The sequence below is a fragment of the Paracoccidioides lutzii genome (assembly GCF_000150705.2).
Source record: "Paracoccidioides lutzii Pb01 unplaced genomic scaffold supercont2.8, whole genome shotgun sequence".
NCBI classification, from domain to species: domain Eukaryota; kingdom Fungi; phylum Ascomycota; class Eurotiomycetes; order Onygenales; family Ajellomycetaceae; genus Paracoccidioides; species Paracoccidioides lutzii.
This window is the reverse complement of record NW_015440954.1, coordinates 461,218-478,365: the sequence shown is the minus strand read 5'-3', so window position 1 is coordinate 478,365 and position 17,148 is coordinate 461,218. Positions and strand designations below refer to the sequence as shown.

At 47.0% G+C, this 17,148-nt stretch overlaps 7 protein-coding genes across 7 annotated transcripts; 4 read left to right on the top strand and 3 right to left on the bottom strand.

The window, feature by feature from the left end:
- Positions 1 to 1,149: 1,149 nt before the first annotated feature.
- On the top strand, positions 1,150 to 2,692 carry PAAG_03100 (hypothetical protein; the record flags this gene model as incomplete). The annotated part of the gene is made up of 3 exons (XM_015844849.1): positions 1,150 to 2,187; positions 2,258 to 2,323; positions 2,474 to 2,692. The coding sequence occupies 3 exons, from the start codon at positions 1,150 to 1,152 to the stop codon at positions 2,690 to 2,692; spliced, it is 1,323 nt and encodes a 440-aa protein (XP_015702055.1).
- A 316-nt stretch (positions 2,693 to 3,008) lies between these two features.
- PAAG_03099 (hypothetical protein) lies at positions 3,009 to 3,372 on the top strand (the record flags this gene model as incomplete). The annotated part of the gene is made up of 2 exons (XM_015844848.1): positions 3,009 to 3,132; positions 3,314 to 3,372. The coding sequence occupies 2 exons, from the start codon at positions 3,009 to 3,011 to the stop codon at positions 3,370 to 3,372; spliced, it is 183 nt and encodes a 60-aa protein (XP_015702054.1).
- Positions 3,373 to 3,779: 407 nt separating this feature from the next.
- On the bottom strand, positions 3,780 to 4,874 carry PAAG_03098 (solute carrier family 25 member 38; the record flags this gene model as incomplete). The annotated part of the gene is made up of 1 exon (XM_002794507.2): positions 3,780 to 4,874. One exon carries the CDS (start codon positions 4,872 to 4,874, stop codon positions 3,780 to 3,782), a length of 1,095 nt encoding a protein of 364 aa, XP_002794553.1.
- A 2,672-nt stretch (positions 4,875 to 7,546) lies between these two features.
- On the top strand, positions 7,547 to 8,838 carry PAAG_03097 (hypothetical protein; the record flags this gene model as incomplete). The annotated part of the gene is made up of 2 exons (XM_015844847.1): positions 7,547 to 7,754; positions 7,829 to 8,838. The coding sequence occupies 2 exons, from the start codon at positions 7,547 to 7,549 to the stop codon at positions 8,836 to 8,838; spliced, it is 1,218 nt and encodes a 405-aa protein (XP_015702053.1).
- A 1,055-nt stretch (positions 8,839 to 9,893) lies between these two features.
- On the bottom strand, positions 9,894 to 11,297 carry PAAG_03096 (hypothetical protein; the record flags this gene model as incomplete). The annotated part of the gene is made up of 3 exons (XM_002794505.2): positions 9,894 to 10,162; positions 10,339 to 10,777; positions 10,902 to 11,297. 3 exons carry the CDS (start codon positions 11,295 to 11,297, stop codon positions 9,894 to 9,896), a joined length of 1,104 nt encoding a protein of 367 aa, XP_002794551.1.
- An 873-nt stretch (positions 11,298 to 12,170) lies between these two features.
- On the top strand, positions 12,171 to 13,507 carry PAAG_03095 (hypothetical protein; the record flags this gene model as incomplete). Its single annotated transcript, XM_002794504.1, has 2 exons — positions 12,171 to 12,261; positions 12,366 to 13,507. 2 exons carry the CDS (start codon positions 12,171 to 12,173, stop codon positions 13,505 to 13,507), a joined length of 1,233 nt encoding a protein of 410 aa, XP_002794550.1.
- A 1,203-nt stretch (positions 13,508 to 14,710) lies between these two features.
- On the bottom strand, positions 14,711 to 16,795 carry PAAG_03094 (cross-pathway control protein A; the record flags this gene model as incomplete). The annotated part of the gene is made up of 3 exons (XM_015844846.1): positions 14,711 to 16,104; positions 16,154 to 16,288; positions 16,540 to 16,795. 3 exons carry the CDS (start codon positions 16,793 to 16,795, stop codon positions 14,711 to 14,713), a joined length of 1,785 nt encoding a protein of 594 aa, XP_015702052.1.
- Between the last annotated feature and the right edge of the window lie 353 nt (positions 16,796 to 17,148).

Sequence of the window (17,148 nt, the reverse complement as noted above, 5' to 3'; positions counted from 1 at the left end):
TCAGTGCTCGGAGGCAAGCAAGCAAAGCTATCAGCAGCACTAATTAACGGCTCAGATGGGCATCTCAAGCTGAAGAGTTCCAACCTTGAAAGGTTCAGGCGCACATCCAATCTGTGTCTGCTCGTGATGCAGAGAGGCTTAAGGTTGGCCAATTACATTTTCCTGGCAATGCTGGGTTCCTGTCCCCGAGCCTCTATGATTCGACCTGTCTGGGGCTGAAAACAGGTCAACTGGTCGCTCAGGTGGCGCCGCCCTTTTCCCGCCGGGCCCTTAAATCGATGCATACCTACGCAGTAAGCCTCGATTCACCGACGTTATAGAGGGTGCCCCGCTGTTCGAAACTGGCCAGTGCCCTCCAAGGCTCCAACTTCATCTCCACTGGACCAGAAACACTCTTATCGTGATACCGTTTAAATCCTCCCACGACGTTGGTCTTAGGAAAATATTCAGAAATTCGCTCGCTGCCGTTTAATTATTTACTATTAGTGACTGGTCAAGGTCTCACCGACACTAGTTATCGTTGAGCACTAACATCATCATCCAGCGGAAGTTCATTCCCTTCTTTCTTCTAACATTCCCCAACTCCCCACAATCAAATCTTCTATCATTCCTTGTGCTTGGGAAACCAGAAACATATCTCCCTTCTCTGATCACCAGCGCCTTCTTGATACCCAACTGCTGGTCATTTGGCTGGCAGCAGCCCAAGGATCCCGCGCTTCGGGTCGAAACAATTGATCCTTCAAATCTCCGCGTCAGGTCCAACACTAGCAAGAGACCACATAAATAAGGCATTGCTTCTAACTACCGACAACGTGAAACAAGTAATCACTTTTTCTGTGTGTTTTATTATTCGCCAACTTCTCCCCTTTCACGCATTTTTACCTGAGCGCTGCAGAACGCTTACCCAACCTCCCTACGGATATATTGTTCTCTTTGCCTGTCGTTTTGTGTCACACTGTAAATCGACCGGCCAACTTTGAAATCAATTTTTCCTACAATATTGACGCTCAAACAATTTGGCGATACCTCCATCCTCAGCCACTCTGTGTCTGGTGGAAGAAGAAGCGGTCATTACTAGCGTCGACAAGCCTTATTAATTAATATCAACGCTGTTTCTTTTCAACTATTAAAGCAACGGAGTACCGCATCATGGCTCCCCCTCAAGTTTTCTTCGAAAACTCCTCATATTCCTCATCAGACGATGACTCGCTTCGGTTTCGACAACATACTAGGGTACGTCAACGTTCTCATTCACGTGCGCCCAAAATCGGGACCTTGGGGGTGCCAAAACATAGACGTGGACGTGCTTCGTCCATGGGTCCTCATGGTAGAGAAAGCAACAACATATATATCGTTAACGACAATCGCTCCCCGAGTCGCGAGCGTTCCCATTCCCACGTCCGTGCCAGGCCAAGAGCATTCGTCGATGATGACGTCTTTCTAGGCATAGAAGACCAGATAGAGCAACTCCGCCACCATCGGCGACCACGATCCACATCCCGTTCTCCTCACGTCGATTTCGAGGATCAGCTCCGACTAGATAGGTTAAGGCTTGTGGAGCGGCGCGAGGAAGCCTTGCTAGAAGACCGGGCGAAGAAATTAGATGATCAGATAAAAGAGCTGCAGAAAGACCGAGAGAGGCGAATTCGGGATAGGGAACGGGAAGTGGAGCGCGAAAGAGAACGGATAAAGGACCGAACGGACCACAGGGGCGAACGCAAGGAACGTAGCGCATCTCGCCGAGATTTAGAAACCGAAGTACAGATAGAAAGGTTACTCCAAATGCAACATGACCTAGAAACGCAAAGGTTCATTGACGACCAGATTCTGGTGCGGCGCGCGCAAGCCAAGGATGAAGAAGAAGCTGAAAAGGATCGTGAGAAGCGGATTCGCCAGAAGGTAGAGTCTGAACGAGCCAAACAGGAGGCCGAGGAAAACAAGCGCAAAGAATACGAAACTCAATTAAAGAAGCAGGCGATCGAAGATTACCATAGAGCTGAAGCAGACAGGAAGAAAAGAGAAGAGAAAGAAAAAGAAAAAGCAGACAAAGAATTTGAAACCCGTGCTAGGGCGACGCTTGCGAAGGCCGGTTATACTAATGATCAAATTACGGCCATCCTCAAGGGAGAAGGGAAATCGATAGCGACCCCGATTGCTCGACCAACCCAAAAGCCAACATATATCAAGGTGTGTTAAGCATTAAGTCCGATATTCCCCAAGTATCAAAATGTGTCCATACTTAACGAACCCACTTTAGGTTTCCCACCACCATATTTCACCAGAAACACTAGATGCCTTCCAGATACCGTGGGAATGGGATGATGTGAGTGTCCCCTTTATCCCCTACGTTGGCCCTCATTTTCTGTATCTTCTTCTGGCGTCCATTCATTCATCCCCCGGCGTCAAAAACCCCAAAAAACTTTAACTATCACCAGCCATGAACGGATCAAATAGCTAATCAATGCACTCGCAGCGCGATGGGGGATTCATTCTTATTAAGCGCATGATTAGTGACGATGTGCAAGAGGATCTATTCGAACATACCCGGACTCTACGAGACCGCCAAAAGCTACTGATTGCCCCTCCTTCCCCACAGCCACATGTAGGCGTCCGGGTCAGGGATCGGGATGAGATGTTTTTAGTTCGACCGTCGCGGAAGAAGTCACCACGGTGTGGTGCTTGGCTGTGGTAAATTCGTTGCTGTCATTCCGTATTCCCCTCTGGCAGTTGCCTTTCTTTTTTCTTTTTTCTTTTTTTTTTTTTTCAATCTTCATTTCAAATCTGTTTATAAATCTAGGATTTGAGCATTGTTGCACAATTTTCAATCTATCTACGTACCAGATTCGCACTCTCTGTCTCCTGTTTACTGAAACGATCTTTCTTGTTTATGCTGTCTGTTCAAGCCTCTGACGAATTATTTCTCCCCTTTATCATTGTTGAAGTGGATATGGTGCTCTGCTGCTACAACATCGTCAATGGCAGCATCAGCGTCGAGCTGCACTGGGACAATGTCTGTACCAACAATTACGGACAAAAAGCAGGAAGTGTTCAATCCGTCACAAAACAGTGGTGACCATGAAACGCTACTTGCTGAGTCCGCTTTAGGCGAGACAGGGGAGAAGGGAGCGAGCGGTATTTGATGGGGTTACTTGTATCCAGCAACCGACCCTTCACTTTTATAAGCTACTTTTCTCTAATGCAGCAACTACCTTTGGTCACTCTTTGGTCTAACGTGACCTGGGATCGTATCATTACTTTAATTCTATTTATTCTATTCTATTTTTGATTTTCATCTACCCCATTTTCAATTTAGGACCGGGCCGGAAGGGCGGTCGATCCCTAGTCGGGATCATGCATTCCGCATTCCGATAATCCCACTAGATGGGCCGGCCCTCATGTACGGTTTCGGAAACGCTTTCTCCTTTGCATTTTTTATTTTAGTTTTATTATTTTATTATTATTTTTTTTTTTTTTTCAATTGGTGTGAATTCCCTGATACCAAATAATAATAATTTTCTTTATCGTACTATTTGTACATACTAGCAAAATGCTGGGCTTGAATGCTCACCCAGGCCCGTTTTCCCCCATTCTATGGTACATGGAATTGTTGAGAAGAGTCGACACCCAAGACCCACATTTCCCCAAACCATGCTTCCCAGAAGCAGACGAATAAGGGTACATGTCAAACAAGTTAAACGCACATAATATGCAATATAATCTAGCGAGTTATGTTATCATGTGAGATTGCAAGGATTGCATCAATGAAAGCGAAAAGCAGATCAGGGCGTCAATTCAATATTATCTTGATCTGGCCATCTCTTTTCAGCCTTCAGGATTAGCTCTTCATACACAGTCCAGGCAAGCGCAGAGCTAATTGCTTTTCGGCCCATACGTAAACCCAAGCCTGAAAAGAGGCTCCGCACTCCATCTTCGCGGAGCATGAGTTGTACAGCATGGACCATATTGCGGTATTTGTAGGGCATCAGCTGCAGACGTGTTTTGACGACGTCGAAAGGGTTGGTGATAGCTGTCGCTAAGCCAGCAGCCAATGCACCTGAAACAAAATTCACCGATATTGACGAGGGGGTAGATTGCCGTTCAGCGGTGTCTATGGTGTTCTGCTCCCCGGATGGTGGCCATACCGGCGACGGAGATCCACCAAAGCCAAGTGAGGAAAGATATTTCTTCGATTGCTCGTAAAATACAATGTACAGGCCGGCGTATGGAGCATCACGAATGGCTGTTGCACCAAAACCCGAAAATAGCCCACGAAACCCCTCAGTTCGCACGATGTCCCGACCGGCTCCCCAAAGGCTCCGGTATGCGTAGTAGTCTGATTCATAACGTGCTTTGAGCACAGTGACAGGCATCATGACGAAACCTGCAGCTGTTCGAGCAAGGGCCCCCGTCACGAGATTTGCCGTGTGTGAGAGCTGGGGAAGTGCGGAAGTGCGTTTCGGCAGGGTATCATATTGGCTATAAAGCAACACACAGGTGTCCCTATTTGATACCGCTTGCCTTAAGGCATTCAAAGTAGAAAAGTAGAGAGCGGACCCAAGTCCGGTTCGGAGCGCGGAGGGTAGTGTCCCTCGCCAGAGACCGCGGATTGGCTGGGACGATGCAAGGATTTTGCGAACGGTGGTGAGAAGGGAGGACGTCTGGCGTCCTTGCTGGATTCTTGTCTTTAGGAGGTCGGCAGGCTGGAGAAGGACGGCGGATGTGAGGCCAGAGGCCAGGCCGGCAGCGAAATGGAACGTTGGCTTTGAGGCTGGAATGACCGTTAGCAGTTCTATTGTCTCTTGGGGACCCCGCACTGTAGGAGACGCACACGAAGAGGCCTTCAGCTGGACACGGTTTGTGGAGCCATTAGACATAGCTGCTGCATACCGCGGACTGCAGGAAAGCTGTATAAGGTCAGATGGCGGCTTGTGACCCGGCCGCTTGAAGAACTGCCGGCAAAATACAGGGAAATTAATTCTGCCCTTGGATGTGCATGGTGGTTATATATAGAAGTATGAAATCCAAGCGTGAGTCAGAGGGCCGTATCAGGCTGCAATTGGTCAAGGCACCCTCTCTATCTCCTCAAACATCTGTTAAATATGTAAACGTCAGCCAAGTTCCAAGATTTTCGTATTCGTGATGCTTTAGCTGCGGCGAACTCTTTTTGTATCTCAATTCCCGGGGCCAGACAGCGAGGCACGTGACGAAGCAGGAGCTATCCAGATACAGCTTAGGCCCAAAAGAAAACGGGGTCGGATCATCCTGTGGTTCCGGACAGCCAATTGGAAGATGCTTGAACCAACCGAGAAACACTAATTTCGGCATTGACGTCATTCCAGCAGCCGCAGAAATTCGGTGTCGCGGAACGGCAGTTGGGCATTGACTCCCGATATTGTATCATGTTGGAAACAGGATTCCCGGCTGCTTATTTCACTACGGAGTATGGAGGAATATGAGCTCCCTCCTGTAATCTGAGTTCTCAGCTCTCTTCCTGATCGGCTCAAGGAGTTTTTATATCCGAATCTCATATTCCAATGGCACAGCACCGAGCACAACCATCTCTCAGCGAATAGACGTCGCGTAATTGTTATTCTGTTTCGACTTTGGCTTATTCGCAACTGCTACCCCACCCAATCTATCTACTTTCCTCTGTCCGTCATTGACATTTCACCTTGACGTTACAGTGGCTCCTGTGGATACTGACATGATAGGAGGTTGAGCTGCAAGATGAGCAGTTCGGCACGACCACCTTGTCGCGGTCTAAGCGAGAGACGAAAATAATATATTTTTGGTGATAGAGAGGGGCAAGAGTGTCAATTTTATGTATGTTTCCGAGGTACTTTCTGATGCTCCTCTTTTGCTTTCAATTATTTTCATTAAACGTCTATACAACCATATATTTATGGCATTCACCACCATCTCGATTTCTCTCCCCAAATCATCTTCTTTATCTACACCATAGTGGTAGTGACCCTTACACAAATCCCTCAGCTTCTCTCTCTTCTGACACCAGTCGTTCTAATTCTCTACCCCAATTTTCATCATCTTCAAGTGTTAGGAATTGTCTCGCTTCAAGGGTCCGTTTGGATCCAGCGTATGTCCGAATGCTTTTTGTATGTTTGGGTGCAGGTTGACGTTTACGATGTCAAATCAGGTTGGTGGGGTTTAAAATAGGCTGCGGATATCAGAATCCCTTCTAGAATGACACAAATACTAGATTCAATTGGCTAATCGTGGCTGTGAGGTGGTAACGCTGTTGCATTGTGATCTGCGCGATGCTTGCTTGACCGTTAACCCCGAAGTTTAATTAAGCTTAACCTGACCCAACTTTGGTCCATGTACTTACTAACCTTCACCAAAAACCGCTATACAATCAGCTTGCTGTGCAAAAAAATAAACGACGATTCCCCAGGGTGCAGACTATTTATTTTTTTTTTTTTTTTAAAAAAAAAAAAAAAAAAAAAAAAAAAAAAAAAAAGAAGAAAAAAGACGTTCGTTGTCCCTTAGTTCAATTCCTGTAGTGAAAGGACTAATTTCCTGTTGAGAAGTATAGTTGTATAGGATAGCTTCAGCCATGACAGTGTTTTATCTGATAGCCGTCTGGGAGGGGAAATTCCTCCAGAGTGTCAATCGTTAATAAACCCCCATCCATATATCCATCCGTTCCTCGTTTGCGTATTATTGGCAAACCTTGTCACGTCAAGTGCTCGAAGTCTTGAATGTCATTTCTTATTAATCATAGACTTATGTCTAATTGGGACGGCTTTTTTGCAATGCTCTGGCCGACAGCCCATGTTGTATCTGCATCAGAGCGTTATCTGACTAGAGCTCTTTTGCATGCCGTCTGCTTGTTTTGCATATATATCATCTGGAAGGTATTTGCTTCTGCATCCGCTGTAGCGGCGATGAGTTTGATGGGGTGGTGGGCGGTCTCATTGATATATTTATTCACGGTAAACGGATTCGCAGTGAAATCCAATTTTGACGTCATTTTTCCAGGTCAGGGAGAAAACCAGAGTTTATCTCCAGGCATTATTTCCTACTTGGGAGATATGTATATATTGACGTCTTACTCTCCAATCCAGTCCATCTGGATGAATGGGCTTACTCCCATTATGCCGGAAACTATTAGCAAGCGTTGCATACCTGCAGTTCCCCCAGCGCCGGGAACCCCCCCCCCCCCCCCAATTGTTGAATTCTAAATATGCCTCTTCGCCATTTGACAACCCGTTTACAGTTTAAGATCGCTGATCAAGGTCTCTCATTAGATCATTTTAACCTTTCGCTGGAGTATACAGGAGGTGTTGGGACTCCCTTTCTTCCATTTCCCAAGCAAAGCTCCTCCACTCCGACATCATTTCAACCTATTGGTATAGGATTGTGGGGAAAAAGCACCGCTATATATATATTCAACTTATTCATATACACACATCCACATCCTGTATTTTAATTTATCACAAGAACATCCCAACAGGCACTCCTTTTACCTATTCATCTGCACAAATGTCTGCGTAAGTTTTCCATCTGCTCTCCGCTCCATGGAAACATGTTCCTAACTATGAGCTGTAGTCGCAAAGCCAACAGGCGTCAAGCCCAGAAGAGCAGAAGCCGCGACAAGAAGAAAAGCAACACTCGGCGTTCCACCCCAAGAGGCAACGGGGCAGGGTTAGCTAACCTCCCGCCCGAAATCCTGCTCAAAATCGTGAGCTGCCTGGGCCCGGCAGACTGCGCCTCACTTGCCCTAGCTTCCAAGGGTAAGTCATATACATAAATCGCAGCATGAGCGGCATTTGGGCGGCAGGAGTACGGACTAACGGACGGTTGGCAGGAGCGTATCGGTTCTTCGCCAACGGCGACTTGAGAGCAATGGACTTTCCCCAGACGTCTGATATGTTCTTCTGTCGTCCCTGCCATGAACCGTTCCCAATGGAATACCACCGGTTTGAGTTTCTTCAGGGCTTGCAGCGCGACTCACCCAAAGACATCGCCTGCATTTGGTGTCTCGAAATGCATCCGAGGAAACAAAACTGCTCTGTTGGGTGTGCTCCTAGCTTTACCTGCGAGAGGCGGATCGACACGGACGAAATTACCTGCGAATGGCGAATCATGCGTAACGGCGTGATTACCGGAGTCTACATATCCAACTTCAAGAACATCGACGGAGAGTCCCAGGAATTCGTCGACCGTGAATTCCCTGGTCGAATTTCTGGACTATCGGACGGGCGATACGTCTGCTCGATTGTTCCACGTGAGAAGGAGACAGGATCCTATGATGTGTCCAAAACAGCAGGAGAGAAATGCTTTACCATCCGTGTCGATTATGACAAAGTCTTCGACCGCGAGGCTTTCTTCGGCCCTCAACTCCAAAACTCCTTGGTCAAAGTGTGCGATCACTTGAAATTCCCCGAAAACTCGCAGCTTTGGGACATGGTCTACTGCAAAGTCATGAATCACCCGCAAAGGCTGTCTTGCCACAAGTGCGCCAGAGCTCCCCGTAATTGCGACAAATGCAATGCCATTTTCGATTTCAACGTCCAGCCACTCGAAACGTTTGGAGATATGTCTGACCGCTACGTGATACTCCGGGCGCGAATTCTCCACCGAGTCAACGAGAAGCTGCGGAATCGCGCGAAAATTCGAGCCATCGAGTCGTCCATGCCCGACGAAGACATTGGCCCCTGTGCGATGAATTCCACATGGAGCACGGCGCAGTTCAAATTGGACATAAGATCAGATTTCGGATGGAAGCGAGGAGATTTGTACAGCGACGAAGCGCCAAAGTTATACATTCCTCCTCAGGACGAAAACATAGGAAAGTGTGATTTATGTTTCGACTGATGTGGTTCAGAATAAAAGAGGGGACGATTTTTGGGACATATACGTATGGTGATTTGGGAGAGCACCTTCTGAAAGATATTTTGTGAAAATAAATTGATTGCTTGTTTGGAATATATATTGAGTGGCGTCATTGGGTTGATTCTTTTAGCTCTATACGGGCTATGATGGCATTTTTCAACAGAGATATTGAATTGTGCGAATTGGGCGGTGCTGCATGGACAAAATATTTTGTTCAATGTTCAGTTCATCTTTTTGAAAGCTGTTATCGACTTGTTAACTTTGGAATTTTCGGATCTGGATTCCGGTAGAGTGCCCCTGGATACTTTGTTTTGCCTTTCTCTTGATGCCTTTCCCAATTGTCTGTTTACAGAATAGCATTTTCATACCTTGTCTGCAAGCATGTGTTTGTACATACCTGCTGCTCTTCTAAACATTGTTCCTCTCATCAATTCCAACTTAAGCTTCTTCACATGCCTGCACGGCTGGCACTTCTCCTCCCTCTAGATGGTGAAATTCCCTACAGAATGCTAATTATCGTCCTTTAGTAGTTATGTACATGTGCTCACCTGCACATAGGATGTGAATGAAGCATTCTCTATTGACAAAATGTGACTTTCTAAGCTCTGCTGTTCTATTTGTAGGGTTACGGTTGAAAAGGTTCAATTCAAGATGTTGCTACATATAGACGAGCTGGTAGAGTCTTATTGAAAGTAAATCGAAAAGTCAACGGTGTCATGACCCCTGCTAACCAGTGAATTGGAATCCCCCAGCCTTTCCAATAACATGAAAAACGGTTTTCATAACATCGCCACGTGGGTATTGCATTAGATCCCAACATTACTGGCATGACTAGCAGGAAACAAGGAAACAAAACTGGAACCACCAATCCAGTCCACAACTCAACGGATATTTAAAACTGAGTGGGGTTGTATGTTATACTAGAGTCGCCTATTAACGTAGTTAAAATAGAGTTTATTCAACTTACATCTTCGATCACCTGACTTGCAAATTATAGGCAACAATAGAAATCATTAAATCAAAAAGAACTCCCGTTATCAATACGCTATTCCACTACCGGCTTCGGCTGCTGGGTTTGGGTAGTGCATCATGGACCGAATTCGGTTGTACTCGCCCTGCGAAATGGGGAAGTATCTGGGAGGATTACTCTCGCTGGTGCAGGTGGGAAGGCACTCAATAACAGACGTGGGGTCCGGGGCGACAAAATACGGAATAGAATAACGTTCCCTGACCATGCGGTTGACTCCTTCAAGTCGATCAACGAGAGGGGGGATTGTAACGCGGTGAGAGGTTGAGTGAAGGTGATCTGTCAAAAGTTAAAATGTAATTGCAGGAGATATGTATAATTTCCCAACTTTTATTATAAACATTGAAATCCTCCGGTTTCAATTGCACTCTTATTCGTAATTTGGACTTTCTCGTAAGAGGAAGGCCGGAAGGGAGGGGGGGGGGGTGTTACAGGAGACGAGAAGATAGTCTTACCATTGCTCCATCTTTGGAGCAGGTCCCCAACATTGATAACAATGGCGTTTTTGATCGGGGTGGCAGGAATGAACTCGCCAGGACGCTCGATGCTTTCCACTTCCAAACCGCCACAGTCATCCTGGAAGAGCATGGTTAACGAGCTCCAATCCGTATGGGCGGGCATACGAGCATATTGTTCGTTTTCCAACGCTGCGGCAGGCACAGAAGGATAATGGAGAAGCCGAAGCTGGTTGTTGTGGCCAGAGTGCAATTTGAGAAGGTGATTCTCATCTTCAAGACCAATACCAATGGATATTGCTCTGAGAATGTCGCTAGCAACTCCGAAGCATTCCCAATAGAACTTGGTCATAAAGTCTCGAAAGCCAGGGAGTGTATCTTCGGGAATCCAGACGTTTGGCTGGTGCGAAGCTTCGTCGCTCCCCATATCGTAACTTTCCTATACAGGCAAAAATAAATATAATATGAGCGCAATGCCTGTTTTGCCCTGGCAAAGAATGCAAAAATTACATGATAGCAGCGCGGCACAGTAAACTTAAAACATTATTATAACTCAAAGATACCTTATAATCGGTAACCTCTCGTAGCTTCTTCGCCAACTCTGGCAAAGCTATATCGCTCATCACCTGAGATACCTTCTCAAGGCCCGGCCAGGAATATCCGCGATAGATTAAGGAACCCTCTGGATGTGGCGCCTGGAGCTTCTCTTCCGCGCTGAGCGCAAAAAACTTTTCTGACCAAGCGAACAACTCCGCCAGCCGCTCCGGGGAAATGGCGTGATTAATAATATATGCAAAGCCAACATTCTGGCATGCGGACACGATCTCTTTCGCGACTTTCATCCGTTCTTCCGGTGTGTTTTCTGGGACCCATTTGGAGAAATCGACCACTGGAATGTGGGCGGATACCCCACTGACATCACCGCGGAGTGTCTGCGGTTGAACGATTCCCGAAGTCATCTTTCAGCTTAGCCCACAAAGTAAGGATTGGGATCCTCATGTATCCAAACCAAGCAGTTATGGGTCATTTATTGCCATTCTTGCATATAAGAAAACCACACTGCTCAAGCTCTGGTCAGGACCGAGGACAGAGTTCGTCGGGATCAGGTGGCTGCTGACTAATAGTCACGATCCTCTTAACAAGTTAACGACAACATCCCGGGTTTGGACTTCAGTTTCTTACAACTTGGGCCCGCTGTGAGCTAAGTAGCCTTTGTTGTGCCGACCCATTTAACTCTCCTTATTTGGGGTTCAGAAAGGTACAATTTTAGGATGAGATCCGTGGATGAGATACTTCTTCTACTCACTTTCCCCATTTTTACCCTTGAAATCTTCCATTCTATGCGTCCTATGGTTCGCCCAACTATCAAACAGAATGATGTGTATCGACGTCTTCCCAAGAGATATGAGGGCAGCGTCATCCACTGTATCACAGCTCACAGCAGTGTAGCCAGTCATATATATATCAGACAGCCTTTTATATTGCGATATGATATGGTCGAGCAGGGCGATGGCTTCCCTTCAACAACTGTCGCTGAACCGAGTAAACAAACAAACCAACTTGTGCAAGCACAAACGGCGGATGATATGGCTTCGTCCAACCTCAGAAGTATATGGAGAATAGATCCTGCCTGTTTCTTAATGAAAATACATATGCTTCCCCGTTTTGTCTGTGCCGGTATCAAGCGGATGCTGTTGTTGTGATTGCTACATGCAAAAGGGACAGAGGCTATCGTCAACTTACTTCTACAATCATTACCAACCCCCTTTTGGCATCCCTTCCCCCCTTAGATAGATTTGCTATGTATTTTCCACCTTTAATCCCCTCCGATAATGTATTTCTCAACATCCATAAAGTTTTGTGTTGCATACTGCTTTTTAGCCTCCCTGCTTTCTGCCTATTATGCAGAGGAGTTGCCATCGCGTAAGTTGTCCAAAAAAGGGGAAGCAATCAAAGTGTCAAACCCAACTTACCCTGATTACTAACTACGGGAAAATATTTCTTTTTAAAAAATAAACCTGCCACAGCCTTTGTCGCCGAAAATCAAACAATCCCGTCTGTGATAACAAACTATGCGGCGCTGGGGGACAGTTATGCTGCCGGAATCGCCGCTGGCAAACAAATTCATCGTTCCTGCTGGCGGTTTAGAGAGAGCTATCCAATACAATTGATCCGCACAGGCGTTCTCGGACAAAACCACTCCTTCCAGTTCCTCGCCTGCTCGGGAGCCGTTATGGGCATACCGGGCACTTCCTTCAACAAGCAAAGGGCCATCGCTAGGCAGATAAAGGCTCTAAAACGTACAGATCTAGTCACGTTGTCGATTGGGGGTAACGATGCTGGTTTCTTTGATATCCTCAACGCATGCATTTATCGCTTCTACGGCATCAGGTCGGGAAATTGTATTGAGCAGCTGAGCAAATCGCTGAAACTCATCGATAGTGACGAGTTCGCGCAAACGTATGATAAGGTGTTAGTTGAACTGTTGGCAAAAGGGACTGGCCCGCACTTTCGCATCCTTGCCCTTGGATACAGTCCCTTCTTCGATGACGCCCTTACCGATGAATGCAATAATATGTCCTTCGGATACTGGAAAATGTGGCGGCCAAAGCTTACGGTGCAACTGCGGAGACAACTGAATGATGTATCCCTCCATCTGAACAATAGAATGGTTGAGATCATCAACGAAAGGGGGGATGATAGAATTGTCTGGGTTGACTGGGCTCCTCAGTTCAAGAATCATCTCTTCTGCCAACCGGGTAAATCGAAGCCGACTGATGGGGATAATACATGGTTTTTCGATGTTGATTTCCGCTCCTCCAACCTGACTAATGACGATGCCCTCGACCCGGGTTTCGACCTGGACATGGACGTGGACACGTGTGCGCAACAGTCGTTGGATTCGGGCGACTGGGGCTACCGGGCTGCCTGTGGGATTGCTATGGTACAACATAAGCAAGGTTTGGAATATCCACACGACGGTAATGACAGCGACGACGACGATGACGGAAATGGTCTTTCTATCAATCGCTATCCCAACCAACCAGGTCTGGCACGCGTCTTCCATCCCAAACCGCAAGGGTATAAGGCTATTGCGGAGGTAATACAGAGTTATTGCCCTCATACATCGTCAGAGCCTAGAATAGAGGATGAAAACGATGTAGTCTGACTCTGGATGTGGGATCTCCTTTAGAGAGCATGCATGCATATTGGCTTGAGGATGAATTGTGAGAACTTCAGAACTTGAAAGGGGTTTCATATTTTTTTTTATTCCCTAGCGGCTCCAGGATCAAGAAAAATTCAAAAGGCTATCCCTTACACTCCTTATTTCGCTTGTGGGGGTTTTAATCCTTTTTTTCTTATTAGTTCTGTAAAGACACTGCAAATAACAATGAAGGAGTTAGTATGACATATAATTTTTGCGTCTGTACCTGAAGCCAGTTTTTGCCTTGCTTTTCCGCCCTCTTGCATCCTTGTGTGCACATGGGCGTCGCCAAGACCCCCTGAAATGTCAAGTGATGACATCTTTCGTATCCGTAACTATGCAGTTACTCCATCCGCAAGCAGAAGTGATCACCGCTGACCATCCGAACTCTCCGGGAGAAGTATCACTTTCCTTTTCCATGAGGGAAACATTATGTTTGGAGTTGGGAGGAATTCATTCGCATTGTCAGTGAATCACCAATTCCTTACAAGAGAGCAGTGTTTAGAGAATGAGAACAATGATCAATTCTATACTCTTTCTTTTTTTGTGTTTTGTTCTATATTATATCAGGAATACAGCAGGCAGGAAGGTAATAGTAGAGCAGTGAGCGGAGGGACTCGAAGTTTGAAAAAACAGAAAACTCGACTAGAAGTACACAACTGGGCCACGAGTCAATCCCGCCTAAGTAGCGGCGAGGAGACAGTCAGAACCGGCCGGTTATTAAAAAAAAAAAAAAAACAATAGTTGCCAAATGGCCGAAGGAGAAAGTGGGGATTGTCTCTCAGATGTGGCTGCAATAACAGAATCCAAAGAGAACGAACCATCACGATCCGAGTCGAGTTCGAACCCCGAAAAATGAAAGCAAAATATTTAACAAATCGGTCGACAGATATGGAAGATTGAAGATGAAGTGATACTGCAAAGAATATAAGGATACAGGGCATGAGACGAGAAGGGCTCATGCACCGTCTCTACCCAAATATAAATTGACAGTTCCACTTAAAACATGGCCTTTGTCCCAACCTCCCATCATCACTGATGATTCCAATAACAAAACGAAAAACGAATATTGGCAAGAGGTAGATCAGATTTTCTCGTCAGATCAAGTCACACAAACAAGGCAACACATTGAGAAAAACTTTAGTCAACGTCTAGACAGAAAAGAGTTCACTCCCTAGCTTCAGCAACAGACTTCCAGTAAGCTTCTCGCTTACGAGATTCAGCTAGGGAAGCTTCCAGCTCAGCAATCTTGGCCTCCATTTGCATTTGCAGCTCAACTTTACGAGCACGGGATTTCCGAGCAGCTTCGGTATTGCGGGCACGCTTGGCAGCAGTGGTATCCTTAGGATCATATTCGATTGGTGGTAGAGGCTTCTCACGATGACGAGGCTTCACGCCTGAAATAGATGAATGACGAAGATGAGAACGGCCTGGGCGAGGAGAACCTTCTGATGAAGATTCACCCTTCAGTGCCGGTGAAGAGGAAGACGCCGAAGTGGAAACAGGTTTGGGCAAGGTAGGGATCAAGTTGGACTTCTCAATGGTTGAGCAAGAGTGGTCATTAGGGAATAACGAGTCCCAGTGCTCGTGGCCGGGGGCAAGATCGGAATCTGCGAAGAAAAGAGGCGAAGTATTTTGGCTAAAATAACCGGGAGAATCGAAGGAAGGAGTACTGATATCTGTGAAAGAAGTCGAAGGAGGGAAAGTAACATCCAACATCAGATCCTTGGGTGAGACAGTGGCCGTGTCGGTCAACTTGAGAGAATTGTTGATGGAAGTGAAATCCATAGTGCCAGCAGAAGACATTAAGTCCTCTGCACCAAGATGGGCAGGGAAGTCGAGCAGCTCGGCAAAATCTGGAGTGGCGTTGGCTTTTACATCCTTGCAAGAATTTGCGTGATATGGGGACAGCAAAATACACTTACCCTGCGGGATACTAGGGGTAGACATGATGCGACGACAGGATTGCTGACTGGTCAAGTTCTGATAAGAAATGTTTTCCGCGCTGTTGTTGAACAATGGAACTGGGGGACGATTGGATCGAGGTGAACTGGAGGGGGCCGAAGCAGCGTAGAAACTTGCGGGCCTCACACCAGAAGGATTGGACTGGTTTGAAGACGACGACGAAGAGAACCCTTGAGACTGCGAAATAACTTTGGCTACTCGGGGATCCTGAACGAGGGAGCCGCTGAAAACGACGTTCTTCGGCAGCTGTGGATGATACAAATGCCGTTGAGGATCTTGAGTGCAAGGTAAGGACAGATCCGAAGAAGTCTGGGGATGGGTCCTAGGGGTACTCGAGGAGGAGACGGGCGCACGCTGAGCAAGGTGACGCGCTTGACGAACAGTCTTGGGAGGACTGGGGTACAATACAAAGTCGTCCTGATGAAAGTGCGGAGTGTTTTGAGCCGGAGGCTGCAACGATGGGGGTTGAGAAGAGCATGGTGGCTGTAGTTTGTCCGTGTTGAACGACGTGATGTCGAACGGTGGAATGGTGACGGGGAGCGAGGAATTCGAGCTACACTGAGCTATGAAATCCAGAGGTCCTTGGAAAGGAGACTCTGAAGGGGGAGTTGAGAGGGGTTGAATTGTCAACTGGATGGAAGCTACGATATCGGTCCTTCTCGGAGAGACAGGAAGCGAGGATAGAACGCAAAAGCCAGAGGCTTAGAAAGAAGCCATCGTCGTAGAGTCCTCTTGATCGACTGATTGGATTATTTGAAGACTTATGCGAGCGGTTCCTGCCTAGATGCAACGAGTAACGTTGTGATGGGAGTCGTGATGATATATAGGTTGAGAGTGGGGAACTCAAGCTGGCTGGTTACAACAGAAAAAGAACGAGAAAATTTTAGCAGAAAGAACGAGAAAATTTTAGCAGAAGTGGGAATCAGGCAACTATTAATATTATTATTCAAGGTAGGCCCTCCGCGTGACCCAAAGAGGCTTAGCGCGAGAGGCTGAAAGAGCAGATATCCGCTAGTCCCAACCCGGCACACCGACACAGAGGCTAGTCCTAATCAAGTCAAGCGCGCATTTGAACCGCTCCAAAGTGTGAGTCATAGCCCGTCCTTTGCTCCCATTGGCCAACTCCTGGCCATTCGGGTCCGCCCGCGACGCGCTCCCTGGGCTAGCCCAAGGCCAACCAACCCCCAACCCCAACCCCAACCCGTCCCCCGCGGAGGAAATGCGGAGTGGAGCGAGAGCGCGGCCCCGGTACCTGGCTGTACTTGCTTCCAGTGCCGAGTCTTGCATATAGATCTTGGTAGCCTGAGGTACCCCAGAGAACGCTCCCAGGGAACCAATCAAGTCACGCCAAGTGAGCCGCCGCGCTGTTCTTCTTCCTGAGCCCGCCGCGGGGTCACGGGATACCGCGACTTGCCCCAAGTTGAGCCTGATCAGGCTAGCGTTGGGGAGAGGCGTTGACTCACCCCCGAGTTCAATCGAGCATTTTCTTAATAACTAACGTTGCAGCCAAAATTAATAATAATCTCTCACTCCTCTCGAGTCTCAGGGGAACACGCAAAGGGGGTTAAAAATAATAACTTCTTGGATTCCGGATTCTGTTCCTGTATGACATCTATATTTAATGGAGTTGCGAAGGGTTT